This window comes from Yamadazyma tenuis, chromosome 1, assembly GCF_029203305.1.
Source record: "Yamadazyma tenuis chromosome 1, complete sequence".
NCBI lineage: Eukaryota > Fungi > Ascomycota > Pichiomycetes > Serinales > Debaryomycetaceae > Yamadazyma > Yamadazyma tenuis.
Window position 1 is genome coordinate 2,060,360 of NC_089461.1, and position 22,780 is coordinate 2,083,139.

The following is a 22,780-nucleotide window of genomic DNA, read 5'->3' on the forward strand; positions in this document are numbered from 1 at the left end:
TCTGGTTCCCGATAACAGGGGTGGGTGATAAAAAAAAGTTCCCCATTTGGTTGCATTCGAGATCCGAGGGTGTCTTTCACCGCCCACCGTGTCCTTCTAGCGAGCCACTTTGAGCGACATTCGCACCGGTCCAGTAATCCCCCTCGCGCCCAACCCCTCCTTGATGACACGTAAAAACCTGTCGTGCAGATGGTTGCAAATTATCCGGCGTTTTTAAGGTTTCATTAAATTTAGCTATACAATTTTACCAACTAAAAAATCTAGAGGATCCGAAATAAAAACTTTTGATAGAGGGTATTATTAGTATCCACATTGGTTAGGATACTGCCTGTCGGATAAAGGTTGTGGGAAAATGCCATTAGCTATCAACTGGCTCATATCCCACTCAATTGCATCTTCAGTTTTCCAGGTCCAGAAAAACCATCCAGCCCTGGTGGAATAAGCATCCAATTGGGCCTCGATATATTTCCGGACATTAACCTTATAATCATCTGGCCAATTACTGAAGCTCGTGTAAGGGTCACAAGATCCGAGATATGGTGAACTGTCATAATCTCCTGACCACCTGGCTCCCCTCTCAGCTCCATTTAACCACCGAGCGCAATCGGTCAATGCTCCCGACCATTCACCCACAATATTCCAGTGAGATTCGGACAAATGTTGGGTACCTAAGGCACAGGCGGTCGAGATATGGGTGTTAATATCACGTTCCAACTCTCCAGCTGAAAACACTTGATAGTGATGGTGGTCCACCACCACGTTCCAGTAGTCTCCATTGTCAACCGTCAAAAAATCATCCCAGTATCCCGACGCCTCAAACGCATCGTGGATCACCACTGCCTGGATCCCGTTGTTACGTGCCAATGTGTATCCCTGGGTCAAATAACTCTTCAACTCGTCCAAGTCGAGAGAGTTTCCCAAAGGTTCATTAAGTAACTCAATACCAATCACCACATCGAGGTAGTCGTCGACGGCGTACTTGTCCATGATGATCTTAAGCACATCCAAGGTGAGAGCCTGATTATACTCGTTGGACTGGAACTCGAGGTGGTCTCTCCAGCCCGAATTATCAAACCCATTCTGAGAGCCGGGGGCTCCATGCAAGTCTATCCATGCGTACAATCCCTGGTTGCGGCACCATTCGAGGGCCTTATCCAAGTAATCTTGCTGTCCCGATACGTAGGGGTCATAATCATACATCTTGAAAGCCCAGTAACCGATGGGGATTCTGACGGCATTTAAGCCGGCATCCTTAATGGCTTTAAAGTCGTCTTCAGTGTACCACGAGGACCAATGATCGGTCAACCGACTCAAGCATTCATCCTTTCCGAGGGTGGAGCAGTAATTGTATTCATCCACGGGGGTGTTGGAGTTATCGCCAAACGCATCGAAAAGGGATGGGGTGATGAAGGGTTCCAATACGAACCAACCTCCCAAGTTGACACCTTGGAGTTTATCATTCTGGTAGTCGAATGCGAGACCTCTTTTGGTGACTAGCGGGATGGCTGCCACCAACTGTATGGTTATCAATAATACATATAACAATAGCATCTTGCCACAAAAGAACGTCAACAGAAGAAAAAAGTGAGTGTTTGGAAGACAGCGGCTCCTATTTATAAACGGTGTGGGAGGGATGCTTTTGCGTGTGTATAAACGGGTTTTGTTTCGAGTAGGGAGGGCTAGAAGGGGTGTGGTAATTCCAGGTGTAGGTTGTTCCCTTTGCGGAAATGGACAGGGGCCAGGTCGCGTTTGTGGTAAATTGAATTCGGATAACGAGGGTCCCAAAAATATATATTTCCGGGGGTAGTTGGGAGGGGGGCCCTTTTCTGAGGCCTGTTCATAGGCCTGTTGATCCCCCCCTCCTTCCAGCCTACTACCCAGCCTACCAGGTGTCTTCCATTCCTGGTATTCGTTAGTCCTCACTGTCCTATCAACCCCCAAAAAATGTCTTGTGTCTAGTTGCCCGCCTTAATACCTACCTGCCGCCTCATAACAGCTATATGTGCTCATATTAAAGTGGCTTTGATTTATTTTTTTTCCCAAATTTCACCGATGTAGTTTCACAGTTAAGAAGTGAACAGCGAGCTTTCGATTGTGCGTCGTGGACTATCCGATAGCGTGGTGTTACGAGCACCAAAAGTCGAATTACTTGGGCAGTAAACCCAAATGCCTCTTACAGTGTCACCGACTCATACAACCAGTGTCGACATCCCCTCTCTCTTCAAAATGATATAATATTCCGGTTTGAACAAATCAACATATCGGGAGCCGGTTCTAATAATAGTTGGGCTCTACTAGATGTAAGCCCATTGCGGGATGCCCCATCTCCTATCTGAATGTCGCATCACACCCGTCATATCAAATACCCTACAGTGACTAGCAACGTTACCCAGCACTCTCCCCTCTGATGAGCACAGCGCTCTATGACCGGCACAAGAAATTTCCGGTTTTCAGTAGGAGATGACGCTTAAAAGGTTCATGGTACTGATGTAACCAGCATTTGACCTAGGGAATAATTTTCCACCTATCTTATCTAGACCATTTGGATCTTCTTCGTCCACGGATTTTGGTCACAGCCTGTTATGAAGTTGCAGAGTAGATGGAGGCTGCAAAAAAGTACCAAATTGGACACGGGAGTGGAACGAATGGATATATTGAAACAGGTCCTTGAAGGAGCTGGCTCCCATTCCAAGTTCCAGGTATATACCAAGAGAGTATAGTTTATTTACCCTCATTTGCTCAGACGAAATAGTCTACCAATATTGTCAAAGAAGTGGACCAATATCGAGTGCGACATGGATTTGCGAGGGGTCTAAAATATTTTTAGTCTAGTTCCCGTTTTTAGAGGATGCAGATCCATCGCATTTATTACAAAGGAACTAGTGACAAAGGATACTGGTACTACTATCAGCATCACTTTACTACGACCTCACAATTTCATTGTTATGCCTCTACTATTTCTACCATTGTTATGCCTCTACTGTTTCTACCATTGTTATGCCTCTACTATTGCTACAACTCTATTCTTACACTCCACCACCGGATGCAATCACCCAAAGCACTTCACTACAGCCCGTTTATTGCCGTGCACACAAACCTTCTAAACCTTCTAAACCTTCTAAACCTTCTGAACCTTCTGAACCTTCTGAACCCTCTCATTCCTCCACCTTGGTAGCCAGACAACTATCCGTAGTGTTCCCGAGGTTTTTCCTAGATACGAAAACCGGTTTTCCCAACAATCGACTTAAGCTATGATATAATACCCTCCGGCACCAAGTACGCCTCATTCTCGATGTGCACCCCATAACATCATCCATTTAAGACAGGACTCCCATATCAATAACAACAACAAAGATAACAAAACAACATCCCATTCGGTACCCTAATGGCCGCGGGTCACAGCCCGAGCCCTACCGCCGTCCACGTGAAATGATTTTGTCATCCTCGCGCACGACCACTATCAATCGTCCACGCACGACTCGCGATCCTCTGCTACAACAAAGTAGGTGAAAAAATTTTCAATCGTACCATACTAAGAATTAGTCTGCAAACTGCTTAAATTGATTAAGTTCTAGTTATACTCCTAAAATTATGTCTGTTGATACCAGTTTGTCCTACGCCGCCTTAATCTTGGCCGACTCCGAAATCGAAATCACTGCTGAAAACTTGTTGGCCTTGACCACTAAGGCCAACGTCGAAGTTGAAGGTATCTGGGCTGACATCTACGCCAAGGCCTTGGCCAGCCAAAACTTGAAGGACTTGTTCTTCAACATCTCCTCTGCCCCAGCTGCTGGTGCCGCTGCCGCGGGAGGTGCTGCTGCCACTGGTGCTGCTGCTGAAGAAGCCGTCGAAGAGGAAAAGGAAGAAGAAAAGGAAGAATCCGATGACGACATGGGATTCGGTTTATTCGATTAGTCAATAGTGTAGATAGTAATATAGACCTACCGCTAGTGAGTGAAGTAGAAGAATTGTAAGGACTTTATAAAGGCTTTATAAATGCAGGTACATTAAAAGAATTGTACAGAATCCAGATTACACTAGACAAGTTTGTTCACAACCCCATCACCATCCTACAGGTCTCACAGAATGCGATATACATTAACTACACCCTTCAAATAACCATACTATTAATTAAAAGGTATATCTACACAAGAACTATCGTATAAATAAGGCAAACTTCACCCCATTTACTTCTTCTTCTTATCAGCTTCAGCTTCAGCCTTGGCCTTAGCTCTCTTTTCTCTGATACCCTTGTACTTCTTGTCGGATCTGGCCAATCTCAAGGTTCTGTAAGCACTTTGTTCTGGTACTTCAACGGCTCTTGGGGCAGTTTCAACTGGCACTTGAGCAATTGGGAAAGTGGACTTAATGGAAACATCGGCGAATTTGGCAATTTCTTCCTTGGTGGTCTTCTTGTCGAACAACACCAACTTAGACTTGTATTCTTGTAATCTGGCAACATTTAAGTCGTAGATTTCGTCACTTCTGTTAACTCTTCTGTGGTCAACAGAGATTCCAATGGTTCTGGCGTATTTTGGAGTCAAACCAACGGCCTTGATTTCAGCCAAGGTGAATCCTCTACCTGCTCTCAATTTTCTGTTGTATTTGACAGTTGGGCATCTGACAACGGGTTTTAAAGAGTCAACTGGCTTTGGAGATTCTTTGGCAATCTTTTGTAATCTGGCGGTTCTTCTACCAGCCTTCTTACCGGCTTGGTCGAAGTGGACCTTGACTCTTTCTTGCCAGTGCTTTCTGAAGTGATTCTTTAAGATTGGTAAGTTCTTAGCAATAGCCATCTTGTATTATGTTGTAGGTATTGGAATGATAGTAAAAAAAAATTTTTCACTCGAGTGTTTTATGAGAGTGAGTGCGCGAACGAGGAATCTGCGAAGTGTGGTCGTGCGAAGGCTGGCCCCAGCACTTCCTCCCCGTCCCACCCAGAATATAGTGTAAATAGATATTTGGGAAGGTTTCAACTCTGCAAAAGAAGTCTGTTGATTGTTTGGGTGTATTAGTTGTATATCATCATCTTCCTCTCCTAACATCATAGCAGAAGTGGCCAAAATACTAACTATTCTCTCATTTGCAGCAGTGCGATACTTGAATGGGAAAACGCAGTCACAGAGTTGCCCTCTCTTCGCTGGCGCGGTGGGTCAGAACTACCATCATCTATAAACTTCCTCTCACACAACCGAGATTCACATAGATTTCACAGCCTTCATCTTCCCACTTCATAGATATCATCCCCCTTTTCCGATTCTCCATAACTCCAAAACACCCATTACTAGTACATCCTCTCCTCCACCGACTACCTTCAAGCCCTGCACACATCCGCACTACCAGATTCACCAACCACGAGCGCGCACACGACCGGCCTCCAGTCCCCAAACCCTCAACTGCGACTACAGAAAAAAAAAATTTTCACCTTTCAACTATACCAATAACATTAAACATGTCGACTCCATCAGTCCAGACTTTTGGTAAGAAGAAAACTGCCACTGCTGTTGCTCACATCAAGGCCGGTAAGGGTTTGATCAAAGTCAACGGTTCTCCAATCACCTTGGTTGAACCAGAAATCTTGAGATTCAAGGTGTACGAACCATTGACCTTGGTTGGATTAGACAAATACCAAAACTTGGACATCAGAATCAAGGTGTCAGGTGGTGGTCACGTTTCCCAGGTGTATGCCATCAGACAAGCCATTGCTAAAGGTTTGATTGCTTACCACCAAAAATACGTCGATGAAGCTTCTAAGAACGAATTGAAGAAGATCTTCACCGCTTACGACAAGACCTTGTTGGTTGCCGACTCCAGAAGAATGGAACCAAAGAAGTTTGGTGGTCGTGGTGCCAGAGCGAGATTCCAAAAATCTTACCGTTAATCACTTTCCATCATATTACTCATTATATTATAAAATAGGCGGGATTTTGAGCCACTTACACATAATAATTTGGATGTAGGTCAATAGCTGTATATGTCCATGTACAAATAATTATTGTCACGAGCTGTAGAATGTTGGGTTGCAGGTTTGTAGAGTATTGGTGCAAATATGATAGATTCGTTTTGACATCCTTTGATGCAAATGACGAGTTTTTTTCCTCGAATATATGGAACTACACGAAGAAGTGTAACTGTCAAAAGGCACAGGCAGTATGCTACTGACTGATTCAAATGACTGGAGCTTATCAAAAAAAAATGAAGGGGCGAGCTGGGAATTGAACCCAGGGCCTCTCGCATACTTGATCCTGGAGCTTTTAAACTCCGAAACCCAAAGCGAGAATCATACCACTAGACCACACGCCCCACTGTTATGTATAATTGTTTGTAGGTTTTTGAGGCAAAACGAGCAGTTGGAAGAGACTAGGGATTGTAAGTATAGGCCTTTGTTAGGTTTTCTCGTAGCTGTTGAGGTACCTACATTCTTTTCTCAAAACTTGATACTAGAAAAATGGTTGCAAATATCCTTTTTTGTTCAAACAAGATGCTATAGCATCCACTTAACTTAACGAATACCAGCGTATTACTTGATGGAGTTAGTCTACACAAGCTTATTATATTACTCTGTCCGAAGGCTCCTTTGATATTCATACCCTGTCATGAAGTTAAGAGATATGAAGTTTCCGTGTATTAGTGGTGCGCACTGATATGTATACCAGCCCTAATTCACTAAACATACGTTTGTCTCTAAGCCAGATCTCCGGCCAAACCATACACTTCGCTTACACTGAACTTTGCTTAGTTGAATTCTCACCCTTTTATGTCTTTCCCAGCTCTTCATTTGAATGTTTTTCAATTTTTGCAAACTTCAAACCTCTGGCTGGATATCTTCTCAACCAAAATGTCGCGCTTTACAAGATCTTTATTGTATATGTTCTCCTAATGGTTTGGATCGATTCGTTAGAACTCCTGTCCCCGTTGGCCACCAGCGAGGAAGTTTTGGAGATCATTGACATGCGCTACACGTCGTTCATTGCAATTCTCACTCCCAAATCCATTATAATTGTTCACGAATCAACACTTCTCCCACTCGCGATCCACACCCGAACTCAAGAATCTATTGAACAACATGGCTCCAACAAGCGGGTCAAGACCAAGAACCTCAATCTAGGGGTTAAGATGTCGCGGTTGAACATCTTCAACTTGTTTCTCGTCACCAGCCAAGACTATCTCCTTATATATCAGGTTCATATTGATCCCACTAAATCGGTCTTCGAAGTATCTGATAATGATAACATCACTCTCCAGAAACTTTTGCCTGTCAACTCCAATTCGGAGCGGTTCAGCTTTACGAAGATGTTGAACCTGGTGACCCGTTCGTTGGGTTCTAACCATATCAATCTTCAAAATCTTGAAAGTTTCAACATTCCGGTGGACGAGCTTGCCAATTTTAGTATTGAGTACGTGAGACTCTCCGTGTTCAAGACTATTAAAATAGGAATTGGAATCTCGAAGTTCTGGTTGAAGTCCAACAGCCACAATCTCTTTGTATATAGAGACAATTTGATTCAGGTCATCAACATCAAGACTTTGAACAACGAGATTTGCAACTTCATTGAGTTCAGCTGGTTTGACTCCCAAACTAAGGATATTTGGTATAATTACAGCTTCAATTACTTTATCATTGCTGACATTCTGAATGAGCTATGGTTCATGAATGTTGGTGAGAATGAATTGAACCCAGAAGGACACAAGTTGGGTTTAAACTTGGAGATTAACGACTTGAAGTTTAACCCTGTCTACGAGGTGGTTCTTATCAAATATAGAACCCGTGATGGTGATACACGCTTGGGTTTGTTTAGACTTGATGGGTGCTTGAGGAAAGCCACCGATATCCAGATCTCCGATTGGACAGACTTCCGTTTCCAATGGTCAAACGACGGAGAGTTCTTTATTGTTTTGGATAACAAGGGACGTTGGTTCATTTCTTCCAAGTTTGGGAATATCACCACTGACACTGAGATTCTTTCAAATGAAATCAACGAAAACTATCTTTCTGCTACTCAGCTTTTGATCTCTTCAAACGATAACTCGGTGTTGTTAATCAAAGATGACCAAATCCATAAAGTCAATTTGGTCAGACTCCTTAGTCAACAAGACTTGATAATCACGTCCCCTCATTATTTTTCGCTAGTCGAGTCCAATAAGTTGAGGAACAAGCTACTCAAGTATCCGTTATTATCACACTTCAAATATTCTGGTCTTGCCAGCTCAAGCAAGGCTAAATTAAAGGTGTCGAAAAACTATGTGAACCAGTTTATAATCTCTTGTGGAGACAAGTTATCGGTTTCAAATAGATACAAGAATGCTGAAGGTGACTATAATCATCTTATTTGGTTCAATTTCAAAAATTACTTTGTGGAAACCCTCAACATCACCAACCACGTCAGTTTCAAGCAGTTTTTGATCTTAATCAACAGAGCTACTAAGGATTATGGAGGCAAAGACAAGTTGGTAGATGAGTTGGTCATAATCAACTTGAAGGATTCAGGTTTTGCTCAAGGTGGGCTGCCATTTCCATTTGATTCAGACTTGTTCATCTGGAGGCACGCTTTGGAGACGATTTTGACATTTGAGTTGGTAGACAACAAGTTGATTATTTTGGACTCTCAGTACAAGTTATTTATCTTTGAGTTGTTTGATGGGTATACCAATGCAAGTGGTAACTATTATGACTTTTACATGAAACAGAGCAAGACGATCGATTTTACGAATATGAAAGATAAACTTGCCTTGAGCAAGATCACCAAGATCCAGATGATAGACAACTTAAACTTCTTGATTCTCCTCAACAATGGAGAGTTTTATATTCTCAAAAACCAGTCTAATAAGATCCTTCTCACCAGTTACTTTCAACTTATTCAGGTACAAAGCTGTATTGAAGAGTTTCGTATCAATGACATCACCATCAATGAAGAGATGATCAAGTATATATACTTGTTCAAAGGCAACCAACTCCTCATATACAACTTGACTCATCTTATAGACTTGATTTTTGAACCGGTCGACTTGAATCCACACGATGGTTTGGATGAAGAAGAAGTCACCAGTCAAATGAAGTTGATCAAGCCAATAACCATTGAACTTGAAAACTTTCAACCTTTGAAGATCCACAAAACCTTGGACTCCATCAACTTGATTGGGCTCCAGGACTTGATCCTTAATGATAGCTTCATCAGGGTTAAGCTCAATACCAAGTTGATTCTCAATAACTTGGTGGAATTCGATCTTCTCAACGCTACAGAAGTCAGGATGATCCACACAAAGTTTTCCAGCTTCAGCCAGTATACCTACTGTCTCGAGCTTCTTCTTTTCGACTATCTCACTAAAGAAAACCCCCTTATTCACTCCTTGCTCGATCTCATTAAGCTCGCCGATAACTACGAGCTGATATTCATCAACTGTCTCCGGAAAATAGAGTTCAAGTACTGGTCCAACTTTTTCAGAATCCTCAAGACTGACCCGTTCAACTTGATGAACAAGTTATTGGACTCCAATAATGTCCAGCTTGGCTACAATTTCTTGATTATATACTTGAACCTAAAGCTGGAGGAAGAAACCGAAAACTCATCGGGTTATCTCGACAGCAACGACGAAAAAATCATATTGAGCTTGATTGAGAGGCTAGTTAACATGTGTTACTGGGATTGGTGCTTCGAATTGTGTCGGTTCATAAAGTTGTTGGATCCATCCAGCAGACTCTTGATTCGCATTAGAGATACGGTTGGCAACAAGTCGTCGCACGCAGCACAACTTGAAAGTTCGCGCAAATTTTAACCAACCAAAATCTTCTAAAAACAAATCACATCTCCATGACGTTGGCAACAGAATTCGCTGAAACCACCAAGAGGTCGGCAACCAATGCTGAACTCAGAAAACGTGTGATTCACTTGTACCGGAAATATATGAGATATTCCAAGGAAATGAGTGACATTTACGAGTTGGATATGCCTGTGTCCAACGTCAAGACCAAGATTAGACAAGAGTTTGAAAGACAGAGATATGTCAACGATTTGGGAGTGGCCAACGTGTTGTACATGAAGGGGCAAATGGAGTTTCAGGAGTTGAACAATTTCTGGAAACAACAGTGTCATGTTTTGAGATACTTTGATGACCAGACCGAGCCTGGCAAGATTGACAAAAATGACTTCGTCACGAACTTCTTGAGAGGAAACAACTAGACACGATACTGCATTAGTAAGAAAATACACACCCATGAATAGATATAAACACTGTAATTATTACATTTATATTCAACAAACATAGAAGACCCTCTTAACTCTACGACTTCTAACTCAAGAAAAATTCAAAAATAGTATAAAACCGACCACTAGAAACTCTAGATTTAAGCCTAGTTGTCATCCAAAGGAGCCTCATCAGCGTAGTCGATATCTTCTTCAATAACTGCATCTTGATATTGTTGGTATTCACTAACCAAGTCATTCATATTAGATTCGGCCTCAGTAAATTCCATTTCATCCATACCTTCACTGGTGTACCAATGTAAGAAAGCCTTTCTTCTGAACATGGCACTGAATTGAGTACCAATTCTCTTGAATAACTCTTGGATAGAGGTGGAGTTACCGATAAAGGTGGCAGACATCTCCAAATCTTTTGGAGGAACTGAACAAATAGCAGTTTGCACATTGTTTGGAATCCATTCAACAAAGTAGGACGAGTTTCTTTGCTGAATTTTGTACATTTCATCATCAACTTCTTGGACAGATACCTTACCTCTGAAGAAAGCGGCAACCGTCAAGTATCTACCATTTCTTGGGTCTGAAGCAGCCATCATGTTCTTAGCATCAAACATCTGTTGGGTCAATTCAGGAACACTCAAAGATCTGAAAGACTTAGATCCAATCGAAGTCAAAGGAGCGTAACCAACCATGAAGAAATGTAATCTTGGGAAGGGAACTAAGTTCACGGCCAACTTTCTCAAATCAGAGTTCAATTGACCTGGGTAACGCAAGGAAGTGGTGACACCAGACATCACAGAAGACACCAAGCTGTTCAATTCAGCGTAGTTTGGTTGGTTCAATTTCAATGTTCTTTGACAAATGTTGTACAAGGCCTCGTTATCGATACAGAAAGTTTCATCCGAGTTTTCCACCAATTGATGGACAGACAACGTAGCGTTATATGGTTCAATAACGGTATCACTGGTCTTTGGACTTGGAACCACGGAAAACGTTGCCATCATTCTGTCGGGGAATTCTTCTCTGATCTTGCTGATTAACAAAGTTCCCATACCAGAACCAGTACCACCACCCAAAGAGTGAGTGATCTGGAACCCTTGCAAGGAGTCACATCCTTCGGCTTCTCTTCTTACGACTTCCATGACCGAATCAACCAATTCTGCTCCTTCGGTGTAATGACCTTTGGCCCAAACGTTACCAGCAGAGCTTTGACCAAAAATATAGTTATCAGGTCTGAACAAATTACCGATCTTCGAGGTCTTGACATTATCAATGGTACCTGGTTCCAAATCAACCAAAACGGCTCTTGGAACGTATTTTCCACTCGACGCTTCGTTGAAGTACACATCTAATTTGGCTCTTTGCAACTTATCATCACCATGAAAGTTTCCGTTGTTATCCAACCCGTGCTCATCACAGATGGTTTCCCAGAACGCAGCTCCAATCTGGTTACCACATTGACCAGTGGACAAATGGATCTAAATATGTTAGTAACAGAAGGTTTAAATATGATCTCGGCGCGTTGTAGGCTCAGGAGAGGCTGTAAATTGCTTGAAAAGCAGGGGTCATCACGCGGCTGAGAAGGATGCATAGCAATCACCGTGGTTCAAGGATCCGGTGGCGCTGGTTGGTACATACAATTTCTCTCATTATGTGTGCTTTGGTATCAAACTATTAACGAGTTAGGTTTATTTATTTGATGTTTTTTTCTGCGGTTTTCGTGTAAACATTTGTTTTGATTTCGTCTAATGCGGTAGGTACACGTCCGTGTCTCCCCCCATGCCACCACAGGGCTAGCACCGTTTCGCGAGGTGCTCGCGGTACTCCCCCGCAGCCCCCTATTCAGAGGCACAGACTGATCAGATAAATGGTACGAATGGTCCGCTTGAGTATATAGAGCCATAGGAGGTATTTTCTTCTTTTCCATACAGTTATTTATTCACTGGATTTTTCACAGAGCCTTTGACCAGTCTCTATACCATTACCATGTGAATGCAATGAGGATAACAATGTGTGCAGAAAAATAATCACTAGAGTGTAGGTATTGGATTTGATATTGGATAGAGTTGCAAGAATGGTCATTTAATGTTCTGTTGTACTTGTCTCAACCAACCGGCCAATTAACTTACGTTCTAAATTTGCATCCATCTTCGGGTGCGAAACTACCCAACAGAACTAATATCTTGACGAGAACCTCTGCTGGTTGAGATTTGGCGGTTTGGCCCAGTTACTTGTATCAGTTGCTTGATCCAAATCCACTTTTTTGAGGTTGACCATCTCCTTCCAGCTGAACTCGTACGAATCAACTGACGCAATTAAGTTGGAAACCACACTGAGTTCTGAGAGAAACTTAGGAAACTTGAAGGAGCTGAACGAACGGAGATTGCATCCGATCATGGACAAATGCCGGAGGCCGTCAGGGAACTCGACGTGGTTTTTGACCAAGTTTTCGGAGACGGCAGCGTCGATTTGAGCCATGAGCCGTTTACTATTGTAAAACAGAAGATACTTCAATTGGGATGGGAATTTGTACAGCCGTATGAGGGGCCCATCCACGTAGAATTGCACATCGTTGCCGTCAAGGTTCAAACTCTCGACCGAATCAGGGAGTTGCAAAAGGTAGAGATTAGTGAATCTGTTTCCACTCAAGTTGACAATTTTGAGGTTTTCAGGCCACCGGTAACCCTGAAGCTTGAGTAGTGAAGCATTGTTGATGATGTTGGAGCTCAAATTCAACTCCCGTAGGTTCTCAGGCAAGATCTTGTCTGTTGGCTGATCATCGACAAGATATCGAATTCGGTTGAACAGAACATCGAGCTTCTCAATCGAGTCCTGAAGTCGATTCCCGTACAACTGGTCGATACTGTTATATGTAAGCATCAACACCTTCAACAGCAGAGGTAATCGGGTGTACAAGCTCTGCAAGTTGTGGGTGCCAACGTCGGACATGTTCAAGTATAACTCCTGTAAACTGCTGTTGAACGACAAGGTGAGTACATCCAGATGTGTGTTCCAAGAACAATCCAAGCTCAACAAGTTGGGGGGCCAGGTATAGGCCGACCAGTCATTGACTCTATGACCTAAAAATTGGATTATCTTGAGGTTTTCAAGCGTCGGGAGTAATGCCAAAAACATGGGGCTGATGGCCTCGAAGTCATATCGAGACAACTGTAGTCTGTGCAAATTAGGTGAGCTCAACACCACCTTCAAGTCTTCCAAAACATAGTTTCTACTTCCCTCCATCAACACCTCGAGTTGTGGGCTCTGACGAAACCGTTCACTGTATTTCTGGAGAAGATCGAAAAGCGAGTAAAAGTCGGTTCCGGTCACAAGTACCAATTTGTGGGGAATGATATGGGGATTCCAAGTCAAGAACTCATCGATCTCGCCGGAGAAATGAAGGTCATAAACCTCACTCCCAGCCAGTCCATCCACACATACGTGACCTTGACTGGTTGGGGTTACTAAGCAGTGGAGCTCGTGAGCATAGTAGGTTTGAATCACTACATCTCGTGTGGCAGGCCAGTAGAGAAAAAACTCCTTGATCACCGGCGAGTCATCAAGAAGTTCAAACACCCTGAGGATCAAGTCGACGGGAAGGTCAGCAAACCGTTGTATAAATGATTTGACAATGTCATGAGCTACGGTAGGAGCGGCAGACATGGCCCAAGGCGAATTGGATGCGATGGCGCGGCAACAGCGGTTCCAAAAGTGGGGAGGGCGTGCTTGTGGACGGTATCGGATAATGGTCCGGGTTCCCAGGAGTGGAAACGAGCTTCTGGAGGTGTGGTTGGTGTATTCTAATACCTCGGGCCAGCCATCGTAATGCCGGATATGTGCGGCAACCAGCCTTGCGCGCTCTACCAGGGTTTGGCACAAACCGAAAAATTTATTCACACATGCAGAAGCACCCATACCAATAAAATAGTGGTATTAAACTTGCATTCTTCATCAAGTGTATCCTTCATATCAGTTTATTCGCTGGTAGTATACGTCACGTACAAGCATATCCCCAACCGGCACAACCCACCCCCGTTGTTTCCTGTGTTCTCCGCCAACGCGCCGCTCCACTAGCTTTTTCCTGTTGACTCATACTGGCTTTACTCATTTGTTTGTGTCAACATCCCAAGCACCCACCTCCACACATAAACATATTGTTCACGGTTCCCGCTTTCCCGCTTTTCATCCACCCCTTTTTTCCGGCAATTTTAACTGCTCACCCTTGAAGCAACAGCCACTCCTTTTTCTGTGTCCCCGTATTTTCACCGGTTCGCCCTTTTAATATTACCTTTTGCAACAGCAAGTGTCATGTTATCGGCCCTCTTCTGTTGTTCTGTTGATTCAAAGGAAGATACAGATGGAAACTACAATTCAAAGCCATCCTCCAATAGCAAGTATTCTCAGTCCAAGATTGATAACTCTAAAGATTTGACTCACTCCAACTCAAATCCCAACAAGCGGCCCAAAAACAAAAAAGAGAAAATGGACAAGGACGACAGCTCCATCAATGAGACCGAAACCATTGCTAACACCAATGAAGAGCCAACGGCCACTCCCTTACACCCCAACCAAAAACACGATAGTAATGGCAACTCTAATATCACCAACAGTTCTTCCGACACCAGCGAACCTCCAACTGTTGGTTCGTCCAGCAGCCACCAACAAGACAAAGTCATCATTGCCCAGGCTGGAAGTGAAGATTTGGTGGACTTGGATTTGGAGGATATGGATGAAGATTCCATGATGGACTTGACCAAATTTCAAGTCGACCAATACCGTAACCCTGAAACCGGCTGGTTATTGGGCAAGAAAGCCCCCCACTTCAAGAACAAGAAGTGCTTGATCTTGGACTTGGATGAAACGTTGGTCCATTCGTCGTTTAAGTATCTCAGAACCGCTGATTTCGTGATACCTGTGGAGATCGATAACCAGATTCATCATGTGTACGTGATAAAGAGGCCCGGAGTAGATGAGTTTTTGGAAAAAGTAGGCCAGTGGTATGAGGTTGTTGTTTTCACAGCGTCGGTGCTGAAGTATGGAAATCCATTATTGGATAAATTGGATATCCACAAATCGGTTCACCACCGATTGTTTAGAGATTCGTGCTTCAACTACGAGAATAACTTCATCAAAAACCTTTCGCAGATCGGACGGCCCTTGGGTGAGTCGATTATCATCGACAACTCGCCTGCATCCTACATCTTCCACCCTCAGCATTCGGTGCCCATTTCTTCCTGGTTCAGCGACACTCATGACAACGAGTTATTGGATCTTTTACCATTTTTGCATGATTTGTCCGAGCAAAACGTCGATGACGTCAGCTTGGTCTTGGATGTAATGTTATCAGTTTAAGCAGGACTTAAATGGTTGGATTGTAATAATATTAATAGATTAATAAACCTAATTTCGTTCAAGTCTAGCTCCAGATGCTATCGCGACTCTCATCGCATCTCAAATTTAGTTTTTTTTCTCACATCACTAGCACATAGCTTCACTAAAATGAAGATCAAGACCATCAGCAGGTCTTCTGACGCCTATGTCCCTGTCAGGAATACCCAGGAGTCTGCGTTGCCCCGGAACTTGAACCCGGCTTTGCACCCGTTCGAGAGAGCCAGGGAATACACAAAGGCCTTGAATGCCACCAAAATGGAAAGAATGTTTGCTCAACCATTTGTTGGTCAATTGGGAGATGGCCACCGCGATGGAATATACTCCATCGCCAAGAACTTCGACACCGTCAACCAGATGGCCACCGGTTCGGGTGACGGTGTCATAAAATACTGGGATTTGGTATCTCGCGAAGAGAAGATTAGTTTCAAGGCCCACTATGGAATGGTCAGTGGGCTTGTGGTCACACCAAATACACATAACATGTTGTCGTGTGGGGACGATAAGACCATCAAGTTGTGGTCGGTGAACACCCAGGACTTCAACACCACCATAGGAGATCAAGACATATATGACCAGAAAGACAACGGGCTTCTCAAGACCTTCTTGGGAGAACACGCATTTAAGGGGATGGACCACCACCGAGATGACGGGGTGTTTGTGACGGGAGGCGCCAGCATCCAGCTCTGGGACATCAACCGGTCCAACTACATTTCTAACCTTTCATGGGGAGCAGACAACATAAATACCGTCAAGTTCAACAAGACGCAAACCAACATAATAGCATCGGCCGGGAGCGACAACTCGATCGTGTTGTACGACACGCGGACCAACTCCCCTGTGCAAAAGGTGGTGACGAGTTTACGAACCAATGCTCTTAGTTGGAATCCGATGGAAGCATTCAACTTTGCCAGTGCCAGTGACGACCACAATGCCTACTACTGGGACATGCGGAAGTTGAAGCGGTCCTTGAACGTGTACAAGGATCACGTGTCATCGGTAATGGACTTGGACTTTTCTCCTACGGGAGAAGAGCTTGTCACTGGGTCTTACGATAAAACCATTCGAATCTATAAAACCCGACACGGGCACCTGAGGGACATCTACCACACAAAGAGAATGCAACGGGTACATGTGGTGAAGTTTTCCACCGATTCTAGGTATATTTTCAGTGGGTCTGATGACTATAACGTGAGGATCTGGAGAACGGTTGCAAATGACCGGGCCAAGGTCAAATCGGCTCGGGAAAGGGCTAAGATGGAATATGACACCGCCCTTAAGGAAAGGTTCAAGTACATGCCCGAAATCAAGAGAATTGCCCGTCACCGACACTTACCACACACGGTTAGGAAAGCCAGAGAGATCAAGAGCATCGAGACCGACTCTCTCAAGAGAAGAGAAGACAACAAGCGAAAGCACAGCAAAAAGGGAGCTGTTCCGTATGTGTCAGAGCGGGAAAAGCATATCCGTGGAACTTCCATCAAAGAAGATTAATGGGACATATATAGCTAGTTATGGGACCATCGGAACTGTCAAATAGAAATGCGCCAAAATCAAATGTTCAGTGCGAATGCGAAAAATCTAACAAAGGAAAATCTAAGTGCAAACCAGTCGAAAAGGTCAGTTACACGTTATTCACCAAAATACACTGGGTTGTTACAATAGCATCTAGCCGTGGTTTTGTACAGAGTATCCGTGTGCAATCACCTGCAAGAGACAATCAATCGTGAGCCTCTTCAGCTTTCCCCTTTCCCCCTTAAGGAGCAGTCCCTATTCTCGCCCTTTTACCTGTCATTGAGAAATTACCAGTGGTGATATCTCCCCTTAGCTGCCATTTGGTAGTACTATCCCGGCCCCCCATATAACCGCCATCATCTGTTCACCATGCCTGACAGACATAAAATGAAGCTTTTCCACTTCAACAAAACAAATACCGAAGAAGACCTCACCCCTTCCAACTCCAACCAAAGTCATGCCAGTAACAAGAAGTTCTTGGGTTTCAACATTGGTAAACCTGATTCCCATGACGTGTTGGCACTGCCCGTGATCAGTAATTCGATTGACAATGTCGGCATTCTCCCCCAACCCCTGCTGCAATCAGTCCAACACCCTCAGGTCCAACATCACACGGTTCAAGCAGCTGGGCAAAGTCGTAGTGGCACCAGCTCGCCCCATTCGCCGCTGAACGTCATCAACAAGGAAGACTCGAACCACGCGTTTCTCAAGTCCAATTCGATGGTGGAGTTGAAGAAATTTTTCAAGCCCATCAAAAAGGGACCTACTCCTAAAAACTACGACAATAAACTCCATTCGCCGCTGCCAATGGCCGTCAATAACCTGCAGTTCCAGGGCCATGCTCCTATGAGCGGGATCTTGAGCAGCGGGACTTCGAATGCTCATCACAGTCGAGAACACTCATCGACGTCGTTGGCGATGTTGATCAACCAGACTTCAAGTCAATTGTTGCACCACGCGTCACAGAGCTCGGCTGGTAACCATGGAAAGGCCCCATTCACCGATGACGAGTCTCCATTGGTTCAAAAGTACGGTAAAATCGGTAAGGAATTGGGTTCCGGAGCTGGAGGATCCGTCAAATTGATCATCCGCCCATCCGACTCCAAGACGTTCGCTGTGAAGGAGTTCAGGCCTAGAAGAAATACTGAGAGCTTGAAGGACTACACCAGGAAGTGCACGGCTGAGTACTGTATTGGATCGACCTTGAAGCATCCCAACATCATCAAAACCATAGACATAATCCATGAAAACAACCGATATTACGAGATCATGGAGTATGCTCCAATCGACTTCTTTGCGGTTGTAATGAGTGGAGAGATGTCGAGACAAGAAATCAACTGCTGCTTGAAACAAATCATCGAAGGAGTGGCTTATTTGCATAGTTTGGGGTTGGCCCACAGAGATTTGAAGTTGGATAATTGTGTGTTGACGGAAGATGGGATTTTAAAAATTATAGATTTTGGCAGTGCGGTCATCTTCAAGTATCCCTATGATCATTACGGCAATTCCAAGGATTCCATTCACTATTGTCATGGTGTGGTTGGTAGTGATCCCTATTTGGCACCTGAAGTGTTGAGAAATTCCAATTCCTACAATCCTCAGCCAGTGGACTTATGGTCAATTGCCATTATCTACTGTTGTATGACGTTAAAACGCTTTCCCTGGAAAATCCCCAACCCTGAGAAGGACAATAGTTTCAAACTCTACTCCATGGAAGATGATAATTGGCATGACTATGTTATCAGCAACGAATGTCATAAGCTATTGCTACAACAAAGAAAGTTGAAGAACACAATTGTGCGGCTGAACAAACGAAAGAAACTGATCCAAGAGTCTGGGGGACCAACCCCTGGAAACCATGACGACATGGAACAGGATCACATGGAGGAGCCTGCACCTACTTCGCAGTCAGAACAACCCGAAGCTGGCACTGAACCATCCGTGCCCCAAGAAGGTGAAGAGGAGGTTTTAAGTGGAGCAAAGGCCGAGGAAATCATGGCCGAATTGAAGAAAATTGAAGATAGGCTCGAAGAGTACGAGAACAAAAAACACGAGATGAAACAACGGTTTATCGAAGCCAAACAAAGAGCTCAAGGTGCTTCGGAATCAAACAAAGAAGAAGAGGAGGAAACAGAACTGAAAAAGAAGAGCCACAAACAAATACATGGTCCCTATAGATTAATGCGGCTCTTACCCCACGCTTCCAGACCCGTCATCTCCAAGATGTTGCAGGTGGATCCCCATTCTCGAGCTTCATTGGAAGACATCTTGAATGACGAGTGGATAAGAGATATCAAGTGTTGTACCCTCAATAAAGTCGTGAGAAGTGAAGACAACGCCCTAGCTGGCGTCACGTTTGACGAAGACGAAAATGATGTGCTTGTTAAAGGATCTCCACCCCACAACCACACCATTGTGTTTGACAACCAGTAAGGAGGGTTCCTCTTTAGATAGGCTCTTTATCAACGATTAATGAAATATTTTTTCTGGAAATAAAACAGTGCGACTCGATTAAAAGTCATCCACTTAATCATGCCCCAGCACCCAGCACCTATCAATGCTGTTCGGTTTAGGACCACGATAAAAATGGCCATAAGTAAACTCCAGTTCATACAGGAGAAGAAGGCGGCTCTCACAAAACAACAACGGCGCCAATTGGCCGATTTGTTGTCTCTGGGCAAAGAATCCAGTGCAAAGATAAGAGTTGAGAATATTATCAGAGACGATATCTCTATCGAATTATTGGAGTACTTGGAGTTATATTGTGAGTTGATACTTGCACGGCTCTCTTTGATAATCGATAATCCTACGTGTGAAGAGAGTTTGTTGGAGGCCGTTTACTCGGTTATCTACTCGGCTCCCCATAGTGAGCTCAAAGAATTGACACAACTTAGGGAGTTGTTAATCTACAAGTTCGGGCCCGAGTTCGGTAAAAAGGCCATTGAAAATGATGGAGGCCATGTCCCTGAAAAGATCCTTAAGCGGTGTCGAATTCCTCCACCTAGTGAAGAATTGGTCAACTTATACTTGTGTGAAATAGCCAAAACTTACGGTGCTCCATACTCGGGTTTGAAGGACTTGGTTCTGATAGACGACGACGAGAAGGGTGCTGACAGTGATGATCATGATGATCCCAGCAGTGGAGTTGGTGTCCAAAACTTAGAGAAGCCTATAGCTGAGCCGGAAGAACCTGCCAAGAAACCAAAGGAAGTAGACGAGCTTGATGCTCTCAAGGCCCGGTTTGCTGCTTTAAAGAGATAGTACATTAATTAGAAATTTATCAACTTAACTTTTTTGCAGCAATTACTATAAAGGTGAACATGCCTCAAAATTCTCTTGAGCTACGGCTCTGTTCAAGCACTGGTAGATGATTCTTGGGCCACATCCCCAACAGTACGTAAAAAGCGGTTTATTTCGACGTTTTCATGACTTCCTCTCAATTCCCAGCCAGGTTCATTGTTGAATACATTTTGCTGTATTTGTTGGGAGTTGGTGTAGAAGAACGAGAAAATATCACTGGCAGTATGGGACCCAGTAGACCACCCAATAGAAGCTCTGTTGGAGGTTATGGGTCCAATTGCAGCCCTAATATCACCATCTGAAGTCACCGCATCAACAACTGTTTGGATCTCTTCGTCACTGGCGTCAGTGACGGCCAATTCAGTAGCTACCCAGTTTTGGACGAAGGTGGTTAACTCAGCTGCTTGGGGATTTGTTTCGTTGAACTCAATTACTTTGCTTTCAAAGAATAAAGAAGAGTGTGTCTTGTTAAATAACACTTCAGGATAGTAAGTACTCGAATCATCAAGTCCCAAGGTTAATCCTCCAGTCTCATGATCGGCCGTCACAACCACAATAGTCTCAGTGTCTGTTCCGTCAATGAAATCTTTAACCACTTTGAAGGTTTCATCAAATTCAAGAACTTCTCGGGTATGGCACGCGGCATCATTATCATGGCCACAATGATCAATAAGGGAACCTTCAATCAAGACAAAAAATCCTTTTGTGGAGTATTCGGTAGCCTTTTCTAATGTTTTCAACGCCAAAAGTGCCTGTTCCGGCAACGTTGGAGTAATAGAATTGTTGTAGTCAATGGCATAATCCACATCCTCTTGGGCCCAAAATGATAGTGCTGGTAGACTCAAACCTTCGGCCAAATGTCCATCAAATTCACTTCTGCTTTCAAAATAGGTGAACCCCCTATCCTTTGCTTCTGTTATAAGGTTTCTGTCATCTTCTCTACAAGACCCAGTCTCCAGTTTGGGGATCCAATAACATTTTCCTCCTCCAGACATATAATCGACAATTCCACCTTCAAGCATCTGTTCGGCAATTTGGCTCTGTTTATCTCTTTTGGAAACATGAGCAGCCCAAACTCCTGGAGTAGCATCAGTTAGGGTGGATTTCACCACCAACCCAGTTTTGTAACCTTGAGATTTTAAGGACTCCATCAAAGTCGTTTTTGCGGTTCCACTTGAATCCACAGAAATACCTCCGTTATAAGTTTTGAAACCAGTGGCATAGGTAGTTGCGGCGGCTGCAGAGTCAGTGATAAGCGATGAGTTGGACTTGGTTCTGATGGATCCGATAATGAATGGATCCAAATTTAAGGTGTATTTTTGGTCATTTGCAAGGCCAAGCTGAGTACGTCTGTAGTCTCTAGCCATTGTCAAACCTGAAGGACCAAATCCATCAGGAACCATGAAAATGATGTTTTTCTTGCCAAATGTTGGCACTGGTGTAGCAGCAGACCAAAGGAATAAAGCAGAAATGATAATGTATAATCTGAGCACAGTCATTGTAAATGGTTGCAAATGAGAATTTGCAAAAAACTATATTACAAAGTCTAGTTTGAGCGACTAAATAGATATGAGTTTCAATCTAAGTGTATTACTGAACTGTAATCAAAAGTGAACTGTTCATTTGAATCGGTTGGGAAAGAGGTTTATATAGGTAAGTCAGAACAGTTACCAAACAGTAAATTAGGACAAGAAAAAATGTTGCAAGAACGTGCAAGAGACAAGAAAAAAAGAGGAACTAAAAGAGCTGCAGGCAATTTAGAGGACAATAAAGGGGAAAATGTGATTGGTTTCAAGTGCTGGTGGTTTTCGTATCTTATAAGCACGTGGTTGCCGTGCTTCCTACGGCTGCAAGCTATTGCCTCTTCAGTAGACATAGATATGGTGCTATCGGTGGAATCGGAATTGAGAGTCCAAGCTTAGAGTCGTCTCGCTTCAAATTTTTCATGATTGGACGGACGGTTTTAGGAACCAACGTCTATCATCGCATATTGATAGACACAGGGTTCTTTATGCACAATAAACGTGGTTTCTTTCTTTTATGTTTCGTAAATAATGATAATAACCGTGGGTGCTATTCGGGCTTCGCTATCATGTTTCGTAATCACCTTACGGCAATGATTGCGTTCGTAACTCTGGAAGATGTTCTTTAGAACAATGTTTATATAAAGAAAATACCTACTTACGTCCACTCAAGCCAATTGAGTCAATTGACACTTCTTAAGGTTCAGTTGATCCCAATATATGACACCCGTTTAAATGGGATCTTGAAGTTTGTTAGCAGAGGTGTGAAATTCTTTGGAAATATCTGTTTAATGAGATCTAAAAAAGTAATAAACATTAATTCAGTGAAATTCGCAGTTCTTGCTAAAACACACAATA

General features: G+C 43.6%; 11 protein-coding genes and 1 non-coding gene across 12 annotated transcripts; 7 read left to right on the top strand and 5 right to left on the bottom strand. All coding sequences in view use genetic code 12, as the record gives it.

Moving 5' to 3' along the window:
• Positions 1 to 300: 300 nt before the first annotated feature.
• EXG1 (exo-1,3-beta-glucanase) lies at positions 301 to 1,551 on the bottom strand (the record flags this gene model as incomplete). The annotated part of the gene is made up of 1 exon (XM_006688385.2): positions 301 to 1,551. The coding sequence occupies one exon, from the start codon at positions 1,549 to 1,551 to the stop codon at positions 301 to 303; it is 1,251 nt and encodes a 416-aa protein (XP_006688448.1).
• Positions 1,552 to 3,591: 2,040 nt separating this feature from the next.
• PSN45_001000 (ribosomal protein P1) lies at positions 3,592 to 3,915 on the top strand (the record flags this gene model as incomplete). Its single annotated transcript, XM_006688387.2, has 1 exon — positions 3,592 to 3,915. One exon carries the CDS (start codon positions 3,592 to 3,594, stop codon positions 3,913 to 3,915), a length of 324 nt encoding a protein of 107 aa, XP_006688450.1.
• Positions 3,916 to 4,187: 272 nt separating this feature from the next.
• Positions 4,188 to 4,796, bottom strand: rpl13 (60S ribosomal protein eL13; the record flags this gene model as incomplete). Its single annotated transcript, XM_006688388.2, has 1 exon — positions 4,188 to 4,796. One exon carries the CDS (start codon positions 4,794 to 4,796, stop codon positions 4,188 to 4,190), a length of 609 nt encoding a protein of 202 aa, XP_006688451.1.
• A 656-nt stretch (positions 4,797 to 5,452) lies between these two features.
• On the top strand, positions 5,453 to 5,881 carry RPS16 (40S ribosomal protein uS9; the record flags this gene model as incomplete). Its single annotated transcript, XM_006688389.2, has 1 exon — positions 5,453 to 5,881. The coding sequence occupies one exon, from the start codon at positions 5,453 to 5,455 to the stop codon at positions 5,879 to 5,881; it is 429 nt and encodes a 142-aa protein (XP_006688452.1).
• A 319-nt stretch (positions 5,882 to 6,200) lies between these two features.
• PSN45_001003 lies at positions 6,201 to 6,303 on the bottom strand. Its single transcript has one exon. It is a non-coding gene; the product is annotated as a tRNA-Pro (tRNA).
• A 576-nt stretch (positions 6,304 to 6,879) lies between these two features.
• On the top strand, positions 6,880 to 10,178 carry RIC1 (WD40 repeat protein; the record flags this gene model as incomplete). The annotated part of the gene is made up of 2 exons (XM_006688393.2): positions 6,880 to 9,720; positions 9,846 to 10,178. 2 exons carry the CDS (start codon positions 6,880 to 6,882, stop codon positions 10,176 to 10,178), a joined length of 3,174 nt encoding a protein of 1,057 aa, XP_006688456.2.
• A 170-nt stretch (positions 10,179 to 10,348) lies between these two features.
• On the bottom strand, positions 10,349 to 13,859 carry PSN45_001005 (uncharacterized protein; the record flags this gene model as incomplete). The annotated part of the gene is made up of 3 exons (XM_066157566.1): positions 10,349 to 11,674; positions 12,205 to 12,226; positions 12,385 to 13,859. The coding sequence occupies 3 exons, from the start codon at positions 13,857 to 13,859 to the stop codon at positions 10,349 to 10,351; spliced, it is 2,823 nt and encodes a 940-aa protein (XP_066013663.1).
• Positions 13,860 to 14,504: 645 nt separating this feature from the next.
• Positions 14,505 to 15,548, top strand: PSR2 (RxLR effector protein psr2; the record flags this gene model as incomplete). Its single annotated transcript, XM_006688394.2, has 1 exon — positions 14,505 to 15,548. One exon carries the CDS (start codon positions 14,505 to 14,507, stop codon positions 15,546 to 15,548), a length of 1,044 nt encoding a protein of 347 aa, XP_006688457.1.
• Positions 15,549 to 15,695: 147 nt separating this feature from the next.
• Positions 15,696 to 17,078, top strand: sof1 (the record flags this gene model as incomplete). Its single annotated transcript, XM_006688395.1, has 1 exon — positions 15,696 to 17,078. The coding sequence occupies one exon, from the start codon at positions 15,696 to 15,698 to the stop codon at positions 17,076 to 17,078; it is 1,383 nt and encodes a 460-aa protein (XP_006688458.1).
• Positions 17,079 to 17,468: 390 nt separating this feature from the next.
• On the top strand, positions 17,469 to 19,532 carry HRK1 (serine/threonine protein kinase; the record flags this gene model as incomplete). Its single annotated transcript, XM_066157567.1, has 1 exon — positions 17,469 to 19,532. The coding sequence occupies one exon, from the start codon at positions 17,469 to 17,471 to the stop codon at positions 19,530 to 19,532; it is 2,064 nt and encodes a 687-aa protein (XP_066013664.1).
• A 99-nt stretch (positions 19,533 to 19,631) lies between these two features.
• Positions 19,632 to 20,360, top strand: IST1 (Vacuolar protein sorting-associated protein ist1; the record flags this gene model as incomplete). Its single annotated transcript, XM_006688947.1, has 1 exon — positions 19,632 to 20,360. The coding sequence occupies one exon, from the start codon at positions 19,632 to 19,634 to the stop codon at positions 20,358 to 20,360; it is 729 nt and encodes a 242-aa protein (XP_006689010.1).
• Positions 20,361 to 20,452: 92 nt separating this feature from the next.
• Positions 20,453 to 21,898, bottom strand: PHO8_1 (vacuolar alkaline phosphatase; the record flags this gene model as incomplete). Its single annotated transcript, XM_006688398.2, has 1 exon — positions 20,453 to 21,898. One exon carries the CDS (start codon positions 21,896 to 21,898, stop codon positions 20,453 to 20,455), a length of 1,446 nt encoding a protein of 481 aa, XP_006688461.1.
• Between the last annotated feature and the right edge of the window lie 882 nt (positions 21,899 to 22,780).